This window comes from Apiotrichum porosum (genome assembly GCF_003942205.1).
Source record: "Apiotrichum porosum strain DSM 27194 chromosome Unknown scaffold_18, whole genome shotgun sequence".
In the NCBI taxonomy this organism is placed as follows: Eukaryota; Fungi; Basidiomycota; class Tremellomycetes; order Trichosporonales; family Trichosporonaceae; genus Apiotrichum; species Apiotrichum porosum.
The window spans coordinates 1-21,602 of NW_021167125.1; the positions used below are offsets into that span (position 1 = coordinate 1).

The following is a 21,602-nucleotide window of genomic DNA, read 5'->3' on the forward strand; positions in this document are numbered from 1 at the left end:
CACATGCCCACACCGTCATGCCACTCGCAGAGACCACGAGGCGGCGGCCGTGGAGAGGGGCGACGACCTCAGTCATGTTTCGAGCTTGATGGCTCGACGCACTCGCGGCCTCGTGGCAAGGTAGAAGCGGTAAACTGCCCATAGCCTTTGCCCAGGTTAGCGAGGCAGGTTGGCGAGGCGGAAGGCACAGCCGGCAACACGGCCAAGTGGCACCGGACGCACGTCATGACGACTGTAGACGTCTCTGCACTCGTCGATGCTCGATGGGTATGCGTCCCGGACACTGCTGGACGCTTGCTGCCAGACGCTTCGCAGTGTTGTCGTCGAGAACGTCGAGATGGAAATGCGAAAATCACTTGAAAAGTCAGTCAGCTGGCCAACACACACATGTGTACGACGCAGAGTAGTACAATCCATGATCTGGCCGTGCCCCATTGTCGCGGGCGGGGTTTGCTGGTCGCGCGATGTGGTCTCGGCTCAAAACTTTGGAAAGGGTTAGGCATAACGCTCGGCCGAGCAAAGTCAGTTTACACTGAGGAGCTCTCTCCTGTGTCACTTCCTATACGCTAGATGAATGCACTGGGGTGGCGGGCGCTGAGCTCAAGGCAGCTTATGGGAATCCGCTGGTTTGACCTCGTGTCTCCACCCAGCTCTGCGCGCCTGGTCCCCTGGTCCTCGAATAACACTCTGTGCTCTGTGTGTTTCCTAATCGTGCATCACAGCTGCTCACTACGTACTATCTTGGCCAACCTGTCGTCTCACTTCTCCTCGGCCAGTGCCTCCTCGAGGACGTCGACGGCCGTTCCAACCTCGGTGAAAGTGTTGTAGAGCACCACAGGCGAGAGACGGATGACGACGGGGAGACGCTCGTCGCCGACGACGCCGCGCTTGAGCATGCGGTCAAAGACGCGGGGCATGGCGCCCGGCTTGCCGTAGATGGCGACCGAGATCTGGGTGCCGCGCCACGGTGCCTCGGGGGTGAGGATGCCAAACCCGACTGTTGCGCCATTGTCCTTGGGGTCTGCTGGGAGGTAGTACTTGGACTGCTTGAGCAGGGCCTCGAGCGCGCCTGTGAGACGGTCGGCCTTGGCGCGCATGGCCTTGAACCCGGCCTTGTCGATGATTTCCAGTGTGCCCAGCAAGGGGATCGAGCCGAGGACGTTGGTGCAGCTGTGCTGGTATCCCTTGGCTCCCGGGGTGGCGTCAAACTCGGGCTTCATCTCAAACCGCGTGTCGGGGTTGTTACCCCACCAACCGGCCAGGCGGCGGCCGTTGTCGTTCAGGCCGTCCCGGACAAAGAACCCGCCCACGGCACCGGGACCGGCGTTGAGGTACTTGTACGTGCACCAGACGGCAAGGTCGACTCCCCAGTCGTCGAGCTTGACCTCGACGTTGCCGACGCCGTGCGCCATGTCGAGACCAAAGAGCGCGCCAATGTCGTGCGTCTTCTTGCACAGCACGGGGGCGTCAAACAGCTGGCCGGTGTAGTACTGGACCAGGGGCAGCCAGACCAGGGCAATCTCGTCGCGGTGCTGCTCGAGCGTGTTGAGAATGTCCTCGGTGCGGAGCGTGTCCTCGCCCTCACGGGGCTCGAGGGCAATGACGGCATTGTCAACCTGCTCCGGCGACAGCACCGCGTCGTGGAGGTGCGGGTGCGAGTGGATCGCGTACTGTGGTGGTTAGAGAGTCATACAACGAAACAACACCACTCACCCAGTCGGTGGGGAACGAGCCCTTCTCAATGACGATGCGGTACCTCTCCTTGGTAGGCTTGTAAAACGTCGTCAGGAGGTTGTGCATGTTGCCAGTGAGCGTGCCGTGGTGGGCCACCTCGGACTCTTTGGCGCCAAGGATGTTGGCGAGCAGAGGGGTGATTGGCCGGTCGACGTACTTCCATGGGCGGTCGTAGACGTGCTTGAAGTGGCCGGTCACAGCGCTGTCGGTTAGCAAGGCGTTCGTAGCGAAGCCGCTGGGGAGAAGGAAGGGGAGAAGGAGGGGAGAGAAGGAGAGAGAGAAGGAGGGGGCGAAGGAGGAGGAGCGAAAGACGGGTCGAGAGGACAGAGTCCGTAGCAGCTGGGCCGACGCAATTCAGGCGTCCAGCTTCATCGACAGGCCCCCAAGCCATCCAAGTGCGCCGTATTGTAGCACTGCAGCCACAGGCCACAACGCCAGACAAGAACAACAGCGACGCCGGGTGACAGCTATCGAGCACGAGACACCCGGCCAGAGCGCTGCGCTCCCCAGCCTCTCACAAACACTCACGTCCTAGACCAAGTGTCCAGCTCCTCGAGCACATGCTTCCTAGCGCGCTTCGAGAGGAGACCGAGCGAGTTGCCGCACAAGTAGACCGCCTTTCCGTCTGGAGCCCATGTCAGCAAGCTGTGTGTCCACCCGGGATGCCCAGCTTGCGCCTACTCACCGACCTCTCCACCACACGCCCTGGCGTCGGGAATCTCAAACTCGTCGCGAGTCCACTTGAGCGTGTCCTCGGCGTCGAACTGGGCGAGCTGCTCCTTTGTGGGAGCGGATGAGGTGGTCATTTTGTTTTGTCGTTGTGGGGTTGATTAATGTGTGAAGACAAGAGGAGCAAGTGGGAGCAAGAGGTCGAACCGTGGTGACTCTATAAGCGAGAGACGTGTAGGGTTATGTCACCTGATTGCTGGTGGGCAAGAAGATACCACGAAGGTGAAGAGGGTGTGTCATGATCGAATCGAGCATCCCACACACACCGACCGGCTCGGCACTTCCAGAAGAGATTGTCATCGTTGGGACGCGCAGCCCGCGGCAACGCCGCGGGGATGTGCGATGCCACCCTGTCGACCAACCTTCCCAGTCGCTTGCAAGCTGCGCGACATGACGTAGAGCAATTCCACTCATGCATGAGAGCATGTCGACCACCAGATGCACATGCATGCCCATGCGCACATGCATACGGCGATGGCCGATGGACGATGGGAGTATGGACTCCGCATCGGAAGATCCCCCACGCCCAACCCACGTGTCGTGTCACTTTCCCACGGTGCAAATCCCGGCCTACCCCCTTGCTCGCTTCGCTTGCCCCGTTTGCCGCTCTGTCCCGAAGGCCCACACGGCCCACCCAAAACGACTGCCCGCTGTATGGCCCGACTTTTCTGGTTTGTTGGACGTTTGCTTTACCCCTGTGTCACTCCATCCCGCACTCTTCTCTAACACCCAACACCGTCTAGCCCTCCCGCTCCCCTCCTCTGTTTACATCTCGTCCATCGCTCGCCCCATCTCGACGCGTACACATCACCCATTGTCCCACTCGCTTGTCGCAAACGAACAGAAAAAAAAACGGCACCCCCGCCCATACCACCCCCCCATCCATCTGGCCACTCGTCTTCCACCAGGGCTCATCCCTCATCCTTCCCTCCCACACACCATGTCCACCCCCAACACCCTCGTCGTCGGCACGCGCAAGTCCAACCTTGCCCTCATCCAGACCCACATGGTCGCCGACGCCCTCGCATCCGCCAACGAGGGCACCGCGTTCCCCGTCGTGGACATGACCACTGCGGGCGACCGTAACCAGACCACCCCCTTGCACCTCCTCTCGCCTTACAACTCGACCACCCCGGCCAAGTCGCTGTGGACCGACGAGCTCGAGAGCGCGCTGCTCGACGGCCGCATGGACCTGCTCGTCCACTCGTGCAAGGACGTCCCCACCACTATCCGCCAGGGATGCGAGATCGGCGCCCTCCTCGAGCGCCATGACCCCCGCGACGCCTTTGTGGTCAAGGCTGGCCTGCACTACAAGACCATTGACGAGCTGCCCGCCGGCGCCGTCGTGGGCACTGGATCCGTCAGGCGTGTCGCTCAGTTGAGCCGCGCGTACCCGCACCTCAAGTTTGCCGACATGGTGAGTCGTCGCCGAGTCGACACGCACGGGGGGAGGAGGGCGTGTGTGTGGGCAAGATTCTCGCGTGCCTTCCGGCTCAACCAATGCCGGAGGTTGCATTTCGAAAGCCACCCACCAACACGGGTGGTGCAAGAGGTCGCACAATGCGACCTCATCCCACCATGCCAACCGACCCACCTGTCGTACCACCATGACCTCTTAAGCTGACCCCTCTCCAGCGCGGCAACCTCAACACCCGTCTCGGCAAGCTCGACGCCGAGGACTCTCCGTTTGCGGCCCTCATCCTCGCCGTGTCCGGCATGACCCGCGTCGGCATGCAGGACCGCATCACCTCGCCGCTCGGCGCGCCTGCACTCATGCACGCCGTCGGCCAGGGCGCGCTCGCCGTTGAGATCCGTACGGGCGACGCCAAGGCGCGCGCCGCCCTCGCCCCCCTGGGCCACTGGCCAAGCGAGTGGCGCGTCGGCGCCGAGCGCGGCCTCCTCCGCGTCCTCGAGGGCGGCTGCAGCGTCCCCGTCGGCGTCGAGACCGAGCTCACCGAAGTCGACGCCGCCACCGCACCGCACTACCCCGCCGGCACGTTTGCGCCGCTCACCACGTCGTCTGCTACCTTGCACTTTTCGGGCGTCACCTCGGAACCCATCCCGGCCAGCGGCATGCCGGCCCTGCGCGCGCGCCGCGCCGCGCTCGACCTCAAGGCGTGCGTCACGTCGCCCGACGGCTCGCGCCACGTCCTGTACGAGCCTGGACCCGTCGTCGTGTCGTCGTACCAGGAGGCCGAGCGGTGGGGCGAGGACGTCGCCCGCCAGCTGCGTACCCTCGGCGCCGGCGAGATCCTGGAAGAGATCGAGGTCCAGAGGAAGCAGCGCGAAAAGGAGCTGCAGGCAGAGGGCGAGGCGGCGCGGGCGGCCGCGCTGGCGCTGCAGGCCCAGGCATAGAGCTTGTGCTTGTGCTTGTGCTAGGGATTGACGAGGGAGAGAGCTAGTTACGGATTTTCGGGAATGCCCCAGACGAGAGTGGACGGCACAGTATCGTTATAGGGGCTTTGTGCCGCCCAGTGTATATTCATTCGACCATGTTGATAGATGGATTCTTAAGGAAACCGAGCGCGAGCGCGAGCGCGAAAGCGCGGGGCAGCAGGAGAGGGAGAAGGAGCGGGAGAAGGAGCAGGAAGGGGGCACGAGTACGTGCTGGAGTAACCTGGCCGCTGGCTGTATCGCCAGTCGCATCCAGTGGCTACTGACCTGACTCCAGCCTGTCACTGCAGTACACACCACGCGCAAGTGACTGCCACGGCACGACCATGCATGCCACGGTGACTCTTGTCTGTGCATCCGTTTGACCAAATGCCCCACCCACATTGGACCCACTGGCCCACTGGCCACTGGCCACTGGCCCCGACGACCCGACGACCCGACGACCCCCGACCTCACCCGACGGACCCGTGGCCCGTGGCGGTGGTTTCACCGCGCTCCTTTTCGGGCCCGGCGCGCGTGCCAAGACAAAAGACAAAAAAGACACCCACGCAGGCCACATCCCGCGCACGAGCGCGGGACTGGAGATGCAGCGTGTTCCAGAATTCCAGACGTGCACAGATGTGGCACTAACGCATGCTTGTCCGGTGCTAGCATCATTATAGTGTCAATGTGGCGGACTGTACGCCGATCCGCCGATCCTCCACTCGCAACACACGCTCAGTACTCGTTTCCTGGTCATTCACAGCCATGCGCACGTTCCAAACGTCCTCCTCGGCCTCCTCCCCATGGTCCAGGAGGCCAAAAATGACGTTTGACGGGGTCGAACCGCCGACCTTGTGCGCAACGCTTGATCTACAGAGGATCCTAGTGTTAAGCACACGCTCTAACCAACTGAGCTAAATCGCCTTTGATGTTGGGAGTGCGAGACGCCTGGGTCGCGAGCGGTCTGGCTGAATGTTGGGCAAGAGGAGAGGTGCAAACACGCAGAGGTCAGGGACTGGTTGCAGCCAGTTTAGTGGCCAAGTGGCAGGCGTGGCGATGGTGATGTGTCCCCCCCCCTCGTTTGACGGGTTCCTGTTCCTACCGCGAGGTGAGTTGAGGTGAGGTGAGGTGAGTTGAGTTGAGGTGAGGTGAGGCGGGGTGAGGCGGGTGCCATGCGGATGGGTACTGACTGGGCGAGGCGTTGCCACGCGTGTACAAACCTGCTCACTATATGCTCGCCATCTGCTCGCTATCCGTTTGCCGATTCTGACGTGCACAGAACAGAGAACAGAGAACAGAGACGGACACGTCTCACAAATAGGTTCAAAGGGAGAGAAAAACGCACACACGCTGGCTGCTGTACTGGGACGTACTGGTGTACGCAGACCCTCCCCACGCTTCCAGCCAAACACCACACTGGCACACTGCGGTTGTTTGTTTTTAGGCTCTGCGTCGTTCCTCCCGTTCCTCAGGTGGGGGGGGTGTACCACACCTCTGGACCCGGGGGGTCTGCGTGTGTATGCCCCCGTCCTGCTGGCCTGTTGTTTATCGCTGCCTGTGGGTTTGTTTACGCCCACACAACACCGTCAGTTGGTACGACGCGACATGGCACCTCCCCCCTCCATCCTCCTCCACCCTGCGGGTGACTACCCCCTCCTCCACCAGCCTTGCCCCTACAATACGTGGTGTGCGCCAGGTGTCTCGCGTCTCGGCGCGGCGTACCGGCGTGCACACACACCGTATGTATGTATGTGACCTGGATTTGTGCAACAATTCATCATGGGTAGCAGGCAGGCAGGCAAAAAATAAATAAAAGAGAGAGCGTGTGGGGGGGTGACTGTCCTAAAATTAAAATAATGTCGGGGATGTGTGTGGTGCGGTGTGCAATGTGTGTGTGCGGTGTGCTGCTATGGTGCTGGGAGCCGTCCCTCAGTCGCTGTCTGTCGGGACGACGGGTGGTCGTAGTAGTAGTAGTGAGGGTGGTAGTGGTGGTAGTGGTGGTGGTGGTACATGGTCTCGTGGTCTCATCTCACGCCTCTTGTCTCGCTCATTACATGATCAGACAGCCACAGCCGCCCTTGACCTCGTCGTCGTGGTCGGCGCGCTTGGCCTTGCCGCCCTTGCTTCCTGGTGCCAGAGCGGGCGACTGAAACATGGGCGACGGCGCGAACGAGTCTTGTGCCGCGGGGCGGGGGTGGTTGGCTGCGGGGGGCAGAGGAGCGGCGCGCGGTGGGCCCTGGGGGACGAACAGCGCGGCGTTCTGCTGGGCCGGGCGGATGGGAACCGGGGCGGTAGTGGTGGTGGTAGCGGGCTGCTCGGCCCAGCTCGTCGGCTGCGCGGTGCTCGTGCGCAGGGGTGCGGGCTCGAGACCGGTGCCGAGCGGGGCGCGCGTGGGCGACGGCTGCTGGTTGGCGGCGTTCCAGTCCTCGTCGTCGTCGGGATAGGGCGCTGTGCCGGGCCCGAAATCGTTGCGACGCGAGTTGGCCGCGAAATCCGCACTGGACAGACCGCCGGGCGTGGAGCGCTGCGCGCGCTTCTCCCACCTGATGGGTGTGCCGTCCTTGTCCCACTCGATGGCGAGGTCGTCGTCTCCCGAGTGCGCCTCCTCGTCGGACCCTTGTGCTCCAGCAGTGACGACCTGTATACCGAGCTTCTTGGCCACGGTCGGGAGCACAACATCGTCCCAGTCGGCGCCCTTTGGCGGCGCAAAGTCGTTTTCGGGCGGCACAAAGTGCGCTGCGACGCCGAGGTGTGGCGTGGTGCCGCGCGAATTGAGCGACGCGCTGAGCGTGGGGATTCCGCTGGCGGGCGATGCGGACGCCGAGAGGTTTGCCCGGCCGTTGACGGCACGCGCCGCGCGCGGTGTTGTGGTGGTGGACTGTTTTCGCTGGCGGACAGCTGGGGTCGTGTTATGTGTAGAGTCGGAGCCGTGGCGCTTGCGCCCGTTGAGCGTCGACGGTGCCGTCGTCGGCGGCGTGTCGACGGCGGACGGTGGCCCGCGGTCGAGCGTCGCCGCCCGCCCAAGCGTACTGTTGGGGGTACGGGGCAGGCCCGAGATGGAGTTGTTCCTGTGGGAGATGGATTTTGAAGCGTTGCTGCGCGACTTGGCGCGCACGCCACGCTGGGATATTGGGAGCGCCGACGGCGTCGAGGGCCCCGCTGATGGTGTGCTGCCACTGCCGCTGCTGCTGGTGCTGGTGGCAAGGGGACCGCTGCGGCTGGGACTCGGCGTGGTGGCTGCGCGCGCGGGCATTTTGCGCGGTTGGCGGTTCGCGCCTGGGTTGTTGGCACTGGGCCGGGCCTGGGCAAACCTCTGGATAGCACGGACTTCGAGCTCGTCCTCGATTTCTGCGAGCGCCGCATCGAGGTCGACGCGGAACGGCGGTTTCTCATCGGCGAGCATCTCGCCGCGCGGGAGATCGGGCGACGGCGCTCGGGCAGTACTGCGCCCGCGCGTCTTGAGCACGGGGATGCCAGACGAGGCAGCGCCGGCGGCGCCTGCGCCGCCGGCTGTCGCTAAACGGTGTGGTGGGTCGGGCGCACGTGACGAGACAGACATGGCGAGCGACGATTGCGAAGGGGAAGGTGGGGGTTGGGGGAACGATTGTGATGGGCCTGAAGGGAGAGGGGGCACTGGCGGCGGGTAGTCGGCAAGTGTCTCTTGATAGTGGTAGTCGGCACTGGCCGCCGACGCCGAGTACGCTCGGGGCCGTGTGGGGATGCGCGAGCGGGGTGTCTCTGGGCGACCGGTGTGCGAGTAGTCTCGCGAGTCCTGTCGCGAACGTGCAGAACCGTACGACTCGCCAGAGTCTCCCGAGTCTTCGCGTGCGAGAAGAGCGCTCGTGTTGGGCGTAGAGTACGAGTGCGGGATGGCGCGCGGTGTTGCGGCCGCCGACAATGGGGTGATGGGGCGCGATGTGCGCGTGGGTGATGAATCGAGCGGTGTCGAGGACGGGCTGTATGAATAGTAGTATGCAGAGTCGCCGTGGCCGTTGGAGCTGCTGGGCGCGGCGTAGCCGTAGCCGTTGTTCACAGCTGTAGCGTACCCGTTGCCACTGGTAGCGGCTGCGGCTGCTGCAGTGCTGGTGGTCCGATACGCTGATGCCTGGGCGTACGCAGAGGGCAACGGCTGGTCGTCCCAGTTGGCAGAAGAAGAAGTGGGTATGGAAGAGCCAAACGCTGAGCGCGTGCGGGAGCGGGGGAGTGAAGAGCTGGTGTTGTTCCCATACGCCGACGACGAGGTGGGCCCGTCGCTGCCGTGATCGTAACTCGAGTGACCGCCGCTGGACGAACTTGCGTATCGCTCGTAGTAGTCGCGCGGGTCCCGGTATTGACGCAGCAGCTGCTGGCGGTGGTGGTGCTCGGCTACGCGGTCGACCTCTGTTTGGGAGGGTGGGTGGTGGTGGTCAGCGTTGTGTGTGCGGTTGAGAGAGAGATGGGACGTTTGTGTAAAATGACAAGAAGACGAGGAGGATTCGGACGACGGGTGTGGTAGCTGGTGAAACAATGACGAGAGGGCTGGGTGCTCGACTGCTTCCTTCGCTTCGAGGCGGCCACCAAAACAACAAGCACACGCGCAGGGCGGCCGCTGCTCATCGCTCACCGCTGCTTGTGCGCTCGGCTTCGGCCTTGCATTGGCCACCGCAGCGTACACACTGTACGCTGGGCAGTCCCCGTCCACAGCGCGCAAAGGTGCAAGGGACCAGGGCACACGCGGGAGGCCCGCGGGACAGGCCCCCACTCGCCATCAGTCCAAACCTTGGCCTCATGACCCGCCGCGAAGGAGCAAGAGAGCATGTGTCCATGCTGCCAACTGCCAGCAATGCTTGGGCCGACTCTGCAGCACCCGCATGGGGCTGCACGACGATGCGAGCAGCACCCGCAGTGAGCGCGGAGGGTTTGCTGTCCCATATACGCCGAATGCCTGGCCGCCCAAGCGTACACAAAGCGTACACAAAAACGCACTGGCCACGGCATATGCCGTATACGGGGCCCGTCTGGCCGTGGGCCCTCCGGCGCAAAACGTCTGGGCAGCGGACGCTGCAACTGGGAGCAAGTGGTGCAAGTGGCCCAAGTGGCCAGAGCAGCGGCAGCTCGCAGCTGCACCAACAGGCCACCATCTGCATATGCCATGCCGTTCATGTTGTGGTCCACGACCATGAAACACCAGGAGAGGACACTTCCGGCCCACGGTTCCTGCTCTGCTCCCAGCACTGCCGAGAACAAGCAACAAGCAACAGGCCAACGTCTGCCCTCTTGACCCAGAAGTTGTAGCCGCAGGCCCGAGTCTAGAGCCAAAAAAAAAGCTCCACACCCAGGACGGAGCGAGCGCGATGTCGCTAATCGCAACAACAACACCGTCGCTCTCCAGGCCCAAGCTCGTTCGGCTGCGCTTAAAAGCTACAGCGGGGACGGATCTCCAGAAGAAAAGAAGCCAGCGACGCGGAGACGCACACAGACACGGGGGCACACAGTCACCGACGCAAGGAGGCACGACAACTCACCAAGCGCGTCCAGGTCGAGGTAGTTTGACGACGAAGCCGAGGCCGGCGGTGGTGGTTGTTGGGCGGCGGCGGGCCAGTCCGAGGCCATCGAGGCCATCGAGGCCGTAGCTGCCATGGAAGGCGGGGGAAGGGGAGAGGTGAAGCGGCAGGTGAGGGGGGGCGGGGGGGGAGGAGGAAAGGTGAATGAAACGAGAATGGAGAAGTGGAGACGACGACGACGGTGTGATGATAGACGCAAGCGCGAAAGAGTCGCCAGAGAGGCCAGAGTTGGGGGGGGTCGATATTCTACGCACTGGCCACCTGCACGCGCCATTCCAGCCACCAACCTGCTCTGGGCCATGGGCGGCCAGAGCGTCAGTCCTGCGGCAGGTGCACAGGGTGGTGGCCGTGGTGCTTGCTCGCAGGCGGCGTCCTGGGCGTACAGCGTACAGCGTGTGCAGCGTGTCCCACGATCCCACGACCTATACATCTGCGTCTGCCGTCGGTACCATTCGCATCAGTCGCGCAGAGACGCTACAGACGGTGCTCGCTGGCCACCCCGCGCCATGACCTCATCTCGGTCCCCACCCGTGTGGCGTCTCATATACGTACTGGCCACCCCTGCTATTCAATCGCCTGCTCGGCACAAACGAGGCGAGACCGCGAGACCGCGTACCGCGTCGCGTGTGTCGGAATCCGCCTCCCGGCTCGATTGCGGGTCATCTAGCTCATCTCAGGCAACGCACATGCGCACACGGTTGTACAATTGCACCTGTCCCACAGCGCTACCGCGCTGCTGCGTGCTGCGTGCGCTGCTGCTGCTGCCCTGCCCGTGCTTGCTTATTCAAATCAAATGTCCATGCATAATACGCAAGGGTTTAGGTCATGCTAAAGGATCGTGACGGGGGCGACGGGGGGGTTCGTTCTCCAACACCGCCCCGGGTGGGGGGGGGGGGGGGGGGGGGGGGTTCCCGGTTGGTCTGGGGATAGCCTCCTGGCGGTAGATAAAGGCGGAGGGGCGGCCAGGCAGGACGTTTATGGGGGGGGGGGGGGGTGGTTAAAAGGGGGGAGGGGGACGAGGAGAACAAAAGCATATAGAGGGGGTGGGGAGGAGGGAGAGAGATCAAAGAAGAACCTGTTACGAGACCGAAACCCCGTCTAGTTGTGGCTCGTGAGCGACCACGAGTCAATGGCGACGCTCGAGACGGTCGTGACGTAGTCGCTCGACGACAGGTCGGGCCACTGGGGCGTGAACAGGACGTCGGCGGTGAACGAGCCGCCGGCAGTGTTGTCAATGACGAGCACGGTGGTGTTGACGTTGGGCAGGTCGACGTCGTACGAGCCGTTGGTGGGGATCGAGCCGTCCTGCGAGAGACGCACGGCATCCTCGGTCGAGAACGCGAGCGTCGACGGGCTGGCGTTGAGAATCTCCACCTGGACAGTCTTGCCGTCGAGGGTGAGCGTGGCGGTCGCGCCCGACGTCGAGACGGTAGCGTTGGTGTGCATGCGCCACATAATGTCCTCGCCCGAGGTGGCGCCCGAGATCTCGTCGCGGAGAAGCATCTGGCGACGGCCGTTGAGGAAACGGATACCGCGCTTGACGGTGCCGGACGCGTAGGCAGACGACATGTCCATGGTGAAGAAGGCAGTGTCGTCGGTCGCGACGGAAAGGTAAGGGGCGGCACCCTGGGCAGTGCCCGACGAGCCCCAGTTGGTGGTGGGCAGACCGGTCACGAGCTGGTTGGCATAGTTGATGATGATGCTGTTCTGGCCGTCGGTGCGCTTGCGGTAGTAGTCCCAACGCTCAGACTCCTGGGTCTCGTTGGAGAAGTAGTTGGTGGAAAGGTACTGGCCCGAGCCGAGGTCACCGGCCCAGCGCTGTCCCATGGCGTCAAAGACAAAGTCGCCGAGGTCGAGGTCACCGTGCGTCTGGTGGCCAGTGAGGTTTCCGGCCTTGATGGCCCAGTAGGTGCCCGAGTTGTCCGACCACGACGAACGGGCAGTGGCCCACTCGCCCTTGGTGTCGTCAAAGTGGTGGTCGATCGGGAGACCGTTCCACCACGCACCCTGCAGAGCAGGGTCGTACCAGAACATGGACCAGGGCTCGGACGCGTCGTAGTGGTCACGCTGGTAGAGAGCGTAGCGGGGCTCGTTGAAGACGCTAGCCCAGAGCATCAGCGAGTTGGCGGTGGTAGAGTACTTGTTGGGTCCGTGGTCACCATAGTTGAAGAGCGAGGTCATGCCCTGGACGTAGATGTGGTAGAGCGAGGTGAGGTTCCAGCCCGGGTTCTCCTCGGCAAGGCCCCTGTCGTCACCGTACGCGGTGATCAGAGCAGAGACGGCCTCGGCGGCTCCGGTAGTACCAAAGTACCAGTAGTTGGCAGTCTCGGCCCAGGTGCCGTCAGAGTGGGCACCCTGGAAGCAGTTGGTCCTCATTGAGGCCTGGGTGAGCGGGATAAGGGTCTCGGCGAGGCCAGTGGTGTCCTCGTCCACAATGGCGAGTGCGGCAAGGAGAAGACCGCCGTTGCAGACACAGTTCCAGTTGCCGTTGACCTCGGAGCCACCGACACCGGGGGTCTGGCCAGTCCACCAGTTGTACGCGGTGCCGCCGTTGATGCCCTGGTACGCGTTGACACCGTATTGGAGACCCATGGTGGCGATCCAGTCACGGAGGTAGGCCTTCTGGGTGTCGGTCCAGAAGTCGTAGAGCCAGTCGTAACCGATAGCAAAGGCGTTGCAAAACTCGGCGAGGTCGAGGAAGTGGTCGGCACCGTTCCAGCGCGAAACACCGTCACCAAACGAGGTCGACGTGTTGCCGGCAGCGGTTTGGAGCTCGAGCCAGACACGGTCGGCGTACTTGGTCTCGTTGGTGACGCGGTAAGCGTAGGCCCAGTTCTTGACCTTCATCTTAATCTCGCGGGCAACGTCAAGCACACCGGAACCGGAGAGACCACCGTCCGTGACGTAGGCCGTGGGGTCCTCGGAAAGGGTGCTCGAGGCGTTGGCGACAATGGTAGCGTTCCAGTACGACAGGTAAGGGTCGCCGGCGATCAGGCCACCGGTGAGAGCATCCCACTTGTAGCCGGGGGCAATGAGACGCGGGTGGGCGCGAATAGACGAGTTGGAAGGAGGCGAAGGGTCGGTGGGCCACGCGCCGTTCGCGGCGGGGCTAGCGTCCGTGGTCGGGGTAGCGAGGTTGTCGGTGTAGGTCTGGGATGCATGTCAGTAGTGTTGCTGGGGAAGAATGCCAAGAGCTCTCTCCCTCAGGAGGAGGGAGGTGGGCTTTCAGGGTAGCAAGACGTACACCAGTGGCGTAGGCGGGCAGCATGTACGTGTCAGTGGCCACGGCGAGGTAGACCTGGCCGTCGACACCAGTCTGGGTCTGGGCGGCCATGTTGGAACCGAGGTAGTCGAGGAGAGTGGGGAGAGCAGTGTTGCCAGTGCTGGCACCGACAGTGCCGGTCGAGTATGCCGAACCACGGTCCGCGCCCGACGACGAGCTTCCGCCGCTGGTGCCAGAGCTGTTGTCCTTGGACGAGGACGACGACGACGACGACTTGCGGGTGCCGAGGACACCGCCGAGGACGGCCGCCACGATCACGACGATGGCGACGATGATGGCGATGATCCACCACAGCTTCTTGCGCGACTTTTTAGGCTGGTTGCCATATGGCTGGGAGCCGTTCGAGGCGTACGGGTTGTTGGAGGACATTGGGTCTTTAGCGGCATAGTTGTGTGAAGGGAGGATAGAGTCGGCCGACGCGTCATAGTCGCGCGACGAGACGATGGGCGCCATGGCGAAAGGCGAAAGGCGAAAGGCAGGGGGTGAAGTGTGAAGGAGAGTGTGGTTGATAGAGTAGGAGAGAGAAAGAAAGAAGGAAGAAGGTGTGAGATGAAAGAGAGGCGGGGGTTGTTGTGAGGCGATGTTGGTGTGTGGGCGGGCGGAAACACACCAGCAAAAAGCGGTGCGCGCGTCGACGCGGACGGAGGAAACGGCGAGGAACGGCGGGCAGAAAAGCAAGGCAAACACGCGCGTCAGTTACACTAGTTCTATGCAGTAACACCCCACACTGTACACACGCCGACGCTGTCTCACACGGCGCGGCCCATCACATGCACAAGAGTCGTGCACGCATCAATTGAATGCAGAGAGACACAATGCACACAGGGTTAAAAACTCTGTAACTCACACTCGTTGGACCGGTACGCTCCCGGGTCATCCTGGTAGCCACCGCCGCCGCCGTTGGCATAACCGCCATTGTTGGCAGCGTGGCTGTAGCCTCCGGCCTGGTCGTCGTTGTACGGCGCCTGCTGGTATCTCGACATTGCTGCTGTTGTGTGCTGTCCGTGGCTGGGCTGTGGGCCAACGACGTCTGCGTGCGGACTCTACGGGGGTGGGAAAGAGTCCTCCCGGTGGTTGCGGAGGGGAAAGGTGTTTGGGGTTGCGACGGAAACCGGGGTCCGAATTGGCGGGGGAGAAAAACGAGAGAGAGACAGTGGGGGGGGGGGGGGGGGGGGGCGTTATGTAGGCCAAGCGGGTCGCGTCTGCAAAGCAAAAGCTGGCAGCTAGCAGGTGGCGATGCGTGTGGCGGGGGTAGCAAGAAATAGAATGAGATGAGCTCGAACGAGCGAAAGGTGGTGAAAGAGGACGGGACGGGGACGAGCGAGGGACGAGGACGATGCCTTGGAATCCGCACACTGTCAGGCTCTCTTCTCGTCTCTCTCCACCCGGCGACTGTCCGTGAAGTGGGGTCTGCCCACGGGCCCACAAAGGGGGTGCTGCTCTCTGCTTCCACCCTCGTTCACCACGCTTGGACGCATTATACTGCATGCTGCACATGCATGCGCGTGCGTATGCAGGCGCAGCAGCACACAAAGGGTCACTCCACCCACAACGTCGAGAGCACGGATCCCATAGGTGACCTTTTTTGTCGTTCCACCGCCCCCCCCGCTCTGCCCCGCCCGCCCCGACATGGCGCACGCCAAAGCTGGCGCGCCAGGGCGACGCGTTCTCGTCACCCAAAAAAAGGCTCCAGAGCTAAAACGAGAGAGAAAGGGCAGTCTCGGTCTCCCTGTTGCACCTGGTGTGCGTGTGCGCAGCAAACAGGACAACAAGTCTGACACAATAGTAATTTTTGTAATGGCACCGGGTGGGCCATTACCTTCATTACTAAAATCTCCCTACCCAACTATCCCACGCTCAACCCCGTTCCCAAATTGCAAATCGGCAAATAAGTGTCCTAATATTACGTAAAGCCTCCATTAACCCGGCTGATTAGCCAAATAACAAATGCTTATCTGCCCGACTCCACCGGAGATCGGGCCCCCAACGTCATCGGCTCAAGTTTGTGCCCACACACGTGAGCGCCGCCGGCAACAGGAGCGTGCAGCAATTTATCAGTTGTCACCTGTTACTCGTTCTCGCACCACCCACCCACCCACCCACCCACCACCTAATTCTCTCACACCTCTCTCAGCAGGTGCATACACACACACAGCCAGGGCTACACTCCTTATCGAATACACACGCACCACCCCCCCACCCCCCTCCGCCATGTGTCCCAGGCCGGCGACGTCTCCGGCCGACATCCCGCCCTCCCGCATGGAGATGACCTCGTCCCGTCCCCACACCCCGCGCCATGGCGACGAGGACGAGGACGACCCTTCGCCTCCCGAGTCGCGCGCGTCCCCGTCCTTTTCGTTCCACGAGGAGAAGCGCATGCTCAAGTCGGACGAGTACTTTTTGAGCCACAAGCTCGCACGTCTCCCGCCCGCGGCGCTGTCCATCTCCACGTCGCCCAGCGCGTCGATGTACCTCGACCCCTTGGCGTCTCCGTCGTACACAATGAATCAGCACCGTCCCCTCCAGCTTGATGAGGAGGAGGAGGCGTATGCGGCCAAGGACGATGAGGAGCCCGAGTCCTCCTCGCAGGCTTTCCCCGGAAAGAGGCGGAGCACGATGCTGTCCCCGTCCGGCGTCGAGAACGGTGACTTGGACCCGGCTGGGATCTTGATTCACCGTGTTGAGCGCGACAAGGACGAGCGCCTTGACCTCGAGGAGGAGAAGCGCGAGAGGGCCATTGATGGCATGTCGCCGATTCCGCTCGAAAATGACCGCGTCAATAACCCGCAATTTGACACTGGTGAGTTGGCGCCCGTGCAGGGGCTTAGGGACGCACGTAACCGAGAGTGCGAGGTGTGGTGGTGCTGCGTGGGTGCGCGCGTGCGAGGTTGCTCTCGCACCAGTCCATGGACAGGACGTCCATGGGCAAGTGGGGTTTTAGTTGTTTGGGGCGGGCTGCAGCCCGTGTCTCGGACTATCAGCACCAACTCTTATCGCCTCTGCCATATGTGCTACAGGACACACCCCCACTCCGAGACCGCGCGCGTGATAGAGCTGACGGCGATCGTAGTCAAGGCGTTTGCCGAGTCAGGTGTCGGCAGTGAACTCGAGGCGCTTTAGTAAGCAACAGTCCGTATGTCCCACCCGTGCTAACCACTCTCTCCCAGCGCCGCCTTCTCCAAGTGTCTCGAGCTGCGTGACAAGTACATTGAGCTCTCTGGCCAGCGCCTCGGTGACAACCCGCGCGACCATGACGGTACCTTTAACGGCTTTGTGCGCGGCACCGGCGACGTCATGGGCTGCAAGCCCGACATGGACCCCAACACCACCCAGCTCCCCTCGGACCCCAAGGACAAACGGTGGCAGATGAACCCTCCTCCCCCGCCTCCACACTGGAAGTGGACTGCGGCAGCCGACGGACCTGTTGTCGAGCAGAATGTGCCTGCCGTCAAGACACTGGGCGGTATCCCCGACGTGGTTCGTCGCGGGTCGCAGACGGCCTTGGACCGCTTCTCGCGCAAGGACTGTGATGTCCCTGGCCCCGAGGTGGCGAGCAACCGGTGCCGCTTCGAACTCAATGACGAAGGTGTCTTCATGGTCTACCCCATCAACCAGGAGGAGGTCGACACCAGCACCAAGGCTGAGGTGGACGCCAACGGCAATGACGTCAAGCCAGCGCCCAAGCCGCTCTCCCGCGTGCCCCGTCTCAAGGAGTACTACTCGGACCTCGAGTACCTCCTGGACGTGTGCTCTGATGGCCCAGCAAAGTCGTTTGCGTTCCGCCGTCTCAAGTACCTCTCGTCCAAGTGGACCCTCTACACTCTGCTCAACGAATACCAGGAGCTGGCCGACATGAAGGCTGTGCCGCACCGTGACTTTTACAACGTCCGCAAGGTCGACACTCACATTCACCACTCGGCGTCCATGAACCAAAAGCATTTGCTCCGTTTCATCAAGAGCAAGCTCCGCAAGTCGCCCAACGAGACCGTCATCCACCGTGACGGCAAGGACCTGACCCTCGCCGAGGTGTTCGAGTCGCTCAACCTCACGGCCTACGACCTCTCGATCGATACCCTCGACATGCACGCGCACCAAGAGTTCCACCGTTTCGACCGCTTCAACAACCGTTACAACCCCACGGGATCGTCGCGTCTGCGTGAAATCTTCCTCAAGACCGACAACCTCCTGCAGGGCAAGTACCTGGCAGAGTTGACCCAGGGTGAGTGGCAGTAGCTTGCAGTAGGACGCTTGGAGCTATTTACTGATGTCTCCAGAACTCATCACCGACATGGAGCAGAGCAAGTACCAGAACGTCGAGTGGCGTCTCTCGATCTACGGTCGCAACATGAACGAGTGGGACAAGCTCGCCAAATGGGTCATCAACAACGAGCTCGTCTCGCACAATGTCCGCTGGCTCATCCAGGTGCCCCGTCTTTACGAAGTGTTCAAGGGTGGCGGTCTTGTCAACAACTTTGAGGACATTGTCAAGAGTAAGATGCAAGCTTGCGGACATCCACTGACCCCCCAGACGTCTTCCAGCCTCTCTTCGAGGTCACGGCCGACCCGACGTCGCACCCGGAGCTGCACATTTTCCTGCAGCGCGTGATCGGCTTCGATTCCGTCGACGACGAGTCCAAGCCCGAACGCCGCCTGTACCGCAAGTTCCCCACGGCCCAGATGTGGGACACAAAGCAGTCGCCGCCATACTCGTACTGGATCTACTACATGTACGCCAACATTGCGTCGCTCAACTCGTGGCGCAGGAAGCGTGGATTCAGCACGTTTGTCCTTCGCCCCCACTGCGGTGAGGCCGGTGACCCGGACCACTTGTCCAGTGCCTTCCTCACGTCCCACTCGATCTCGCACGGTATCCTCCTCCGCAAGGTCCCGGCACTCCAGTACCTGTTCTACCTCAAGCAGATCGGTCTGGCCATGTCGCCGCTCAGTAACAACGCCCTGTTCCTGACGTACGAGCGCAACCCCTTCAAGGACTTTTTCAAGGTCGGCATGAACGTCTCGCTGTCCACGGACGACCCCTTGCAGTTCCACTTCACCGCCCAGCACCTGCTGGAGGAATTCTCGTGCGCGACGCAGATCTACAAGCTCACCGCGGCGGACATGTGCGAGCTGGCGCGCAACAGTGTCGTGCAGTCTGGATGGGAGATGCAGGTCAAGAAGCACTGGATCGGCTCGCGCTGGTTCCTGCCCGGTGCGGCCGGAAACGACATTCACAAGACGAACGTGCCCAACATCCGTCTCGCGTACCGCCACGCCACGCTCCTGGAGGAACTCACGCTAATCCAGCACGGCCGCATGACGCCCTCGCACACTCCCGGACCCATGACGCCCGTCAACCCCGCGGCGCCACCCAGCCCCGGTGCCGGTCCCGCTGCTGCTCCTCCCGCGGCCGTCGCCAACGGGTCCCCCTCCGCCGTCGCCGCCGCGGCCATCGCGCAGACAAAGGCCATGTTCGACGGCGCACACCCCGAGCTTGGGCCCGGCGCGTCCGTCCTGCACAACCGCCACAGGAAGCGCAGCCAGAGCAACCTCCAGGCCAACAGGCCATCGGGCCCCAGCGGCCTGCACATGACTCGCCCGCAGGACGGCGACAGCGCCGAGGACAGTGCTGTCGACACCGCCAACGGTGCGGCCTAAACCCGTCTGTGGGCGGGTGTGTGGGTGCGTGGGGTGTGTTTGTGGTGTGGCGTGGCGTGGCTCCGTTCCATAGATAGTGGCCTGTAGAATGCTTGATGTCTCCCTATTCATTCTGAAAATCCGCCAGCAAAAGCGGGGGGACATGCTGCCTGTAACCCTTTTTTGTCGTTGTACTGTGTCGTGAGATGTCATGTCGTTTGTGTGTCCATGTTGCGTGTGTCGCGCGCTTGTGTCGTGCGTTTGCATTGACGGTGGAGCGGGTACAGTTGGAACTGGTGTTGTGGAGAGCGGCAGGAAGGGTACGTTGGACACTTTAATTGGCGAGGAAAAAAAGATAAAATAAAAATGCCCCGGTAATGCCAACTAAACTCTGCCTTGTCGCAGGACCCCGAGAACCTCTGCACGCCGACAGGGACGTCTCTAAACTGACATTCATTTGAAGTCCTCCAGAGACACAGTTCAGCAGAAACAAAGAGACCGGGGAATCTGAGCACCCACGAAAATCCAAAGTGGCACCCCGGCCTTTATCCACCACCCCCAACCACCTCCCTCACCTCCGCCATCGTCCTACATCTTTCCCAACCCGTCCCAGAAGTCCAAAAAGCTTGGCTTGGGAGGCAATGAAGCCCCTTCTGACGAGAGTGGGATTCGAACCCACGTCCGAAGACTGCGGATTGACACGTCCTCCTTCACAAGATTGAGAAGGAGGGAGTGGAACAACCTTAACACAGCGCCTTAGACCGCTCGGCCATCTCGCCGATCGTGTCTGTTTCCCGCGCTGCTGTATGTGTATGCATGGGAGGATGTGTGCGATGGAGACTTGGGATGCAGTGGATGTAGAGCAGGAGGTTGAGGGAGCTCTCAAGGGAGATGTGGTTGCTCTCCCAGTGGCAATGTTATGAGCAGGTTGGACGTGATCCCTTCCCTGATGTCAAGTGTGGCACTTGGACATATGTAGTTTCCTCGTTGCGGTGGTGAGGACCTTGCCTGAGATGCTTCTAGCTCTCCTACGCTGTGCAGTTGTAAAGTGAAGTGAATTCCAGGTCCAAGCTGTGCAGATGAATGCATTTCCCATGTATCGGATGCTGACAGCATGGCAAGACGTCACAGAGGACACGGATAGGGGCGTGCTGTCGGGGCGTATTCCGGCGTTGGGTGTGGGATTCATGATGTCAACGATCAACAAGCAGTCTCTCACGTTTTTCTACCATTTCCCACAAGTCACATCCTCCTCTTTCTCCCACTCCAACCCCATTCCACCATGGGGACCTCCACAGCACCCGTGTTCCTCCCCGGCGCCTACCCGCACATTGCGGACGAGGTTCTCTCCTACTGTAAACCCGCACAGCTATACGACCTTCGCGCGACTTGTGGATACCTGTACGACCTCGTGGACAAGTTTCTCGTCTCCAACAGACACATTGACATTAAGGAGGACTACAACCCCGAAACCGACCAGCTGTCCGTTGAAGTCTGGAGGCATCGATCCAAAAATCTCAAGGCATGCCGTCTCCCCGCTTTCTCTTCCTGCCAAACCATCGACCAACGCTCCAAGCGTCTCCTCGAGCGGGTCCGCTTCATCGACCTGGATGGTGTCGAAGTGAACCCTTACATCCATCGCATTCTCCATCTGGTCAAGAATGTTGAAGTCATTCGACTGAGGCGCTCTCGCTCCAGTCGCAGCCCGCCCGACCTGTGGAGAATCGTCCCCGTGGCCCCCAAGACAGTCGTGTCATGTGCAAGAGTGTTGCCCGAGTTCACACACGCGGCATCCCAGGCGGTTACCCGTATTGTCCTCAACCGCAATATTGCGAAGGACGAATCTTGGTCTTCGTGGTTTCCTAAAATCCAGTTTCCGAACGTCAAAGAAGTAGTCATTTTCCAAGACCCAATGCAATGGTGTCGACATCCCCGCCTATGGTCAATCAGTCAATCCATGGATCGACTCCACGGCCTCCACCATTCCGACCTCGTGGCCATTATCTCGCATGTCGCCATCGACCGGGGCTTCACTACTGAGATCAAGACCACCGTTGTATTCGATAAGGTATACCACTCTGAAGGTCAAATCACACCCGCCGAGGTGTTGAAGGACGCCAAGGCCAACATCCAGGAAGAGTTGCCGTTGGCGCGGGAGAAGAACATTGACAAGGCATTGAGTAACGTCGAGTTCATCTCCAGTTCCGAGTATCGCGACCGCATAGGAGCAGACCAGTTCACCTTGTTTAGTTTTAGCAGGCATTTGTGATGTACAGACCAGCGTACCAGTGTACAGTGTGCAC

At 61.6% G+C, this 21,602-nt stretch overlaps 6 protein-coding genes and 2 non-coding genes across 8 annotated transcripts; 3 read left to right on the forward strand and 5 right to left on the reverse strand.

The window, feature by feature from the left end:
• Window positions 1–758: 758 nt before the first annotated feature.
• BNA5 (Kynureninase (L-kynurenine hydrolase)) lies at window positions 759–2,540 on the reverse strand (the record flags this gene model as incomplete). The annotated part of the gene is made up of 4 exons (XM_028619308.1): window positions 759–1,670; window positions 1,714–1,936; window positions 2,263–2,359; window positions 2,420–2,540. The coding sequence occupies 4 exons, from the start codon at window positions 2,538–2,540 to the stop codon at window positions 759–761; spliced, it is 1,353 nt and encodes a 450-aa protein (XP_028472177.1).
• Window positions 2,541–3,403: 863 nt separating this feature from the next.
• On the forward strand, window positions 3,404–4,818 carry HEM3 (porphobilinogen deaminase; the record flags this gene model as incomplete). The annotated part of the gene is made up of 2 exons (XM_028619309.1): window positions 3,404–3,880; window positions 4,099–4,818. The coding sequence occupies 2 exons, from the start codon at window positions 3,404–3,406 to the stop codon at window positions 4,816–4,818; spliced, it is 1,197 nt and encodes a 398-aa protein (XP_028472178.1).
• Window positions 4,819–5,662: 844 nt separating this feature from the next.
• On the reverse strand, window positions 5,663–5,763 carry EHS24_003648. Its single transcript has one exon. It is a non-coding gene; the product is annotated as a tRNA-Val (tRNA).
• Window positions 5,764–6,889: 1,126 nt separating this feature from the next.
• Window positions 6,890–10,458, reverse strand: EHS24_003649 (uncharacterized protein; the record flags this gene model as incomplete). Its single annotated transcript, XM_028619310.1, has 2 exons — window positions 6,890–9,219; window positions 10,344–10,458. The coding sequence occupies 2 exons, from the start codon at window positions 10,456–10,458 to the stop codon at window positions 6,890–6,892; spliced, it is 2,445 nt and encodes an 814-aa protein (XP_028472179.1).
• A 1,022-nt stretch (window positions 10,459–11,480) lies between these two features.
• On the reverse strand, window positions 11,481–14,118 carry EHS24_003650 (uncharacterized protein; the record flags this gene model as incomplete). The annotated part of the gene is made up of 2 exons (XM_028619311.1): window positions 11,481–13,532; window positions 13,627–14,118. 2 exons carry the CDS (start codon window positions 14,116–14,118, stop codon window positions 11,481–11,483), a joined length of 2,544 nt encoding a protein of 847 aa, XP_028472180.1.
• Window positions 14,119–15,876: 1,758 nt separating this feature from the next.
• On the forward strand, window positions 15,877–19,320 carry AMD1 (AMP deaminase; the record flags this gene model as incomplete). The annotated part of the gene is made up of 5 exons (XM_028619312.1): window positions 15,877–16,465; window positions 16,736–16,784; window positions 16,833–17,884; window positions 17,940–18,155; window positions 18,194–19,320. The coding sequence occupies 5 exons, from the start codon at window positions 15,877–15,879 to the stop codon at window positions 19,318–19,320; spliced, it is 3,033 nt and encodes a 1,010-aa protein (XP_028472181.1).
• A 633-nt stretch (window positions 19,321–19,953) lies between these two features.
• EHS24_003652 lies at window positions 19,954–20,078 on the reverse strand. The gene has a single exon. It is a non-coding gene; the product is annotated as a tRNA-Leu (tRNA).
• A 503-nt stretch (window positions 20,079–20,581) lies between these two features.
• On the forward strand, window positions 20,582–21,568 carry EHS24_003653 (uncharacterized protein; the record flags this gene model as incomplete). Its single annotated transcript, XM_028619313.1, has 1 exon — window positions 20,582–21,568. The coding sequence occupies one exon, from the start codon at window positions 20,582–20,584 to the stop codon at window positions 21,566–21,568; it is 987 nt and encodes a 328-aa protein (XP_028472182.1).
• Window positions 21,569–21,602: the final 34 nt, after the last annotated feature.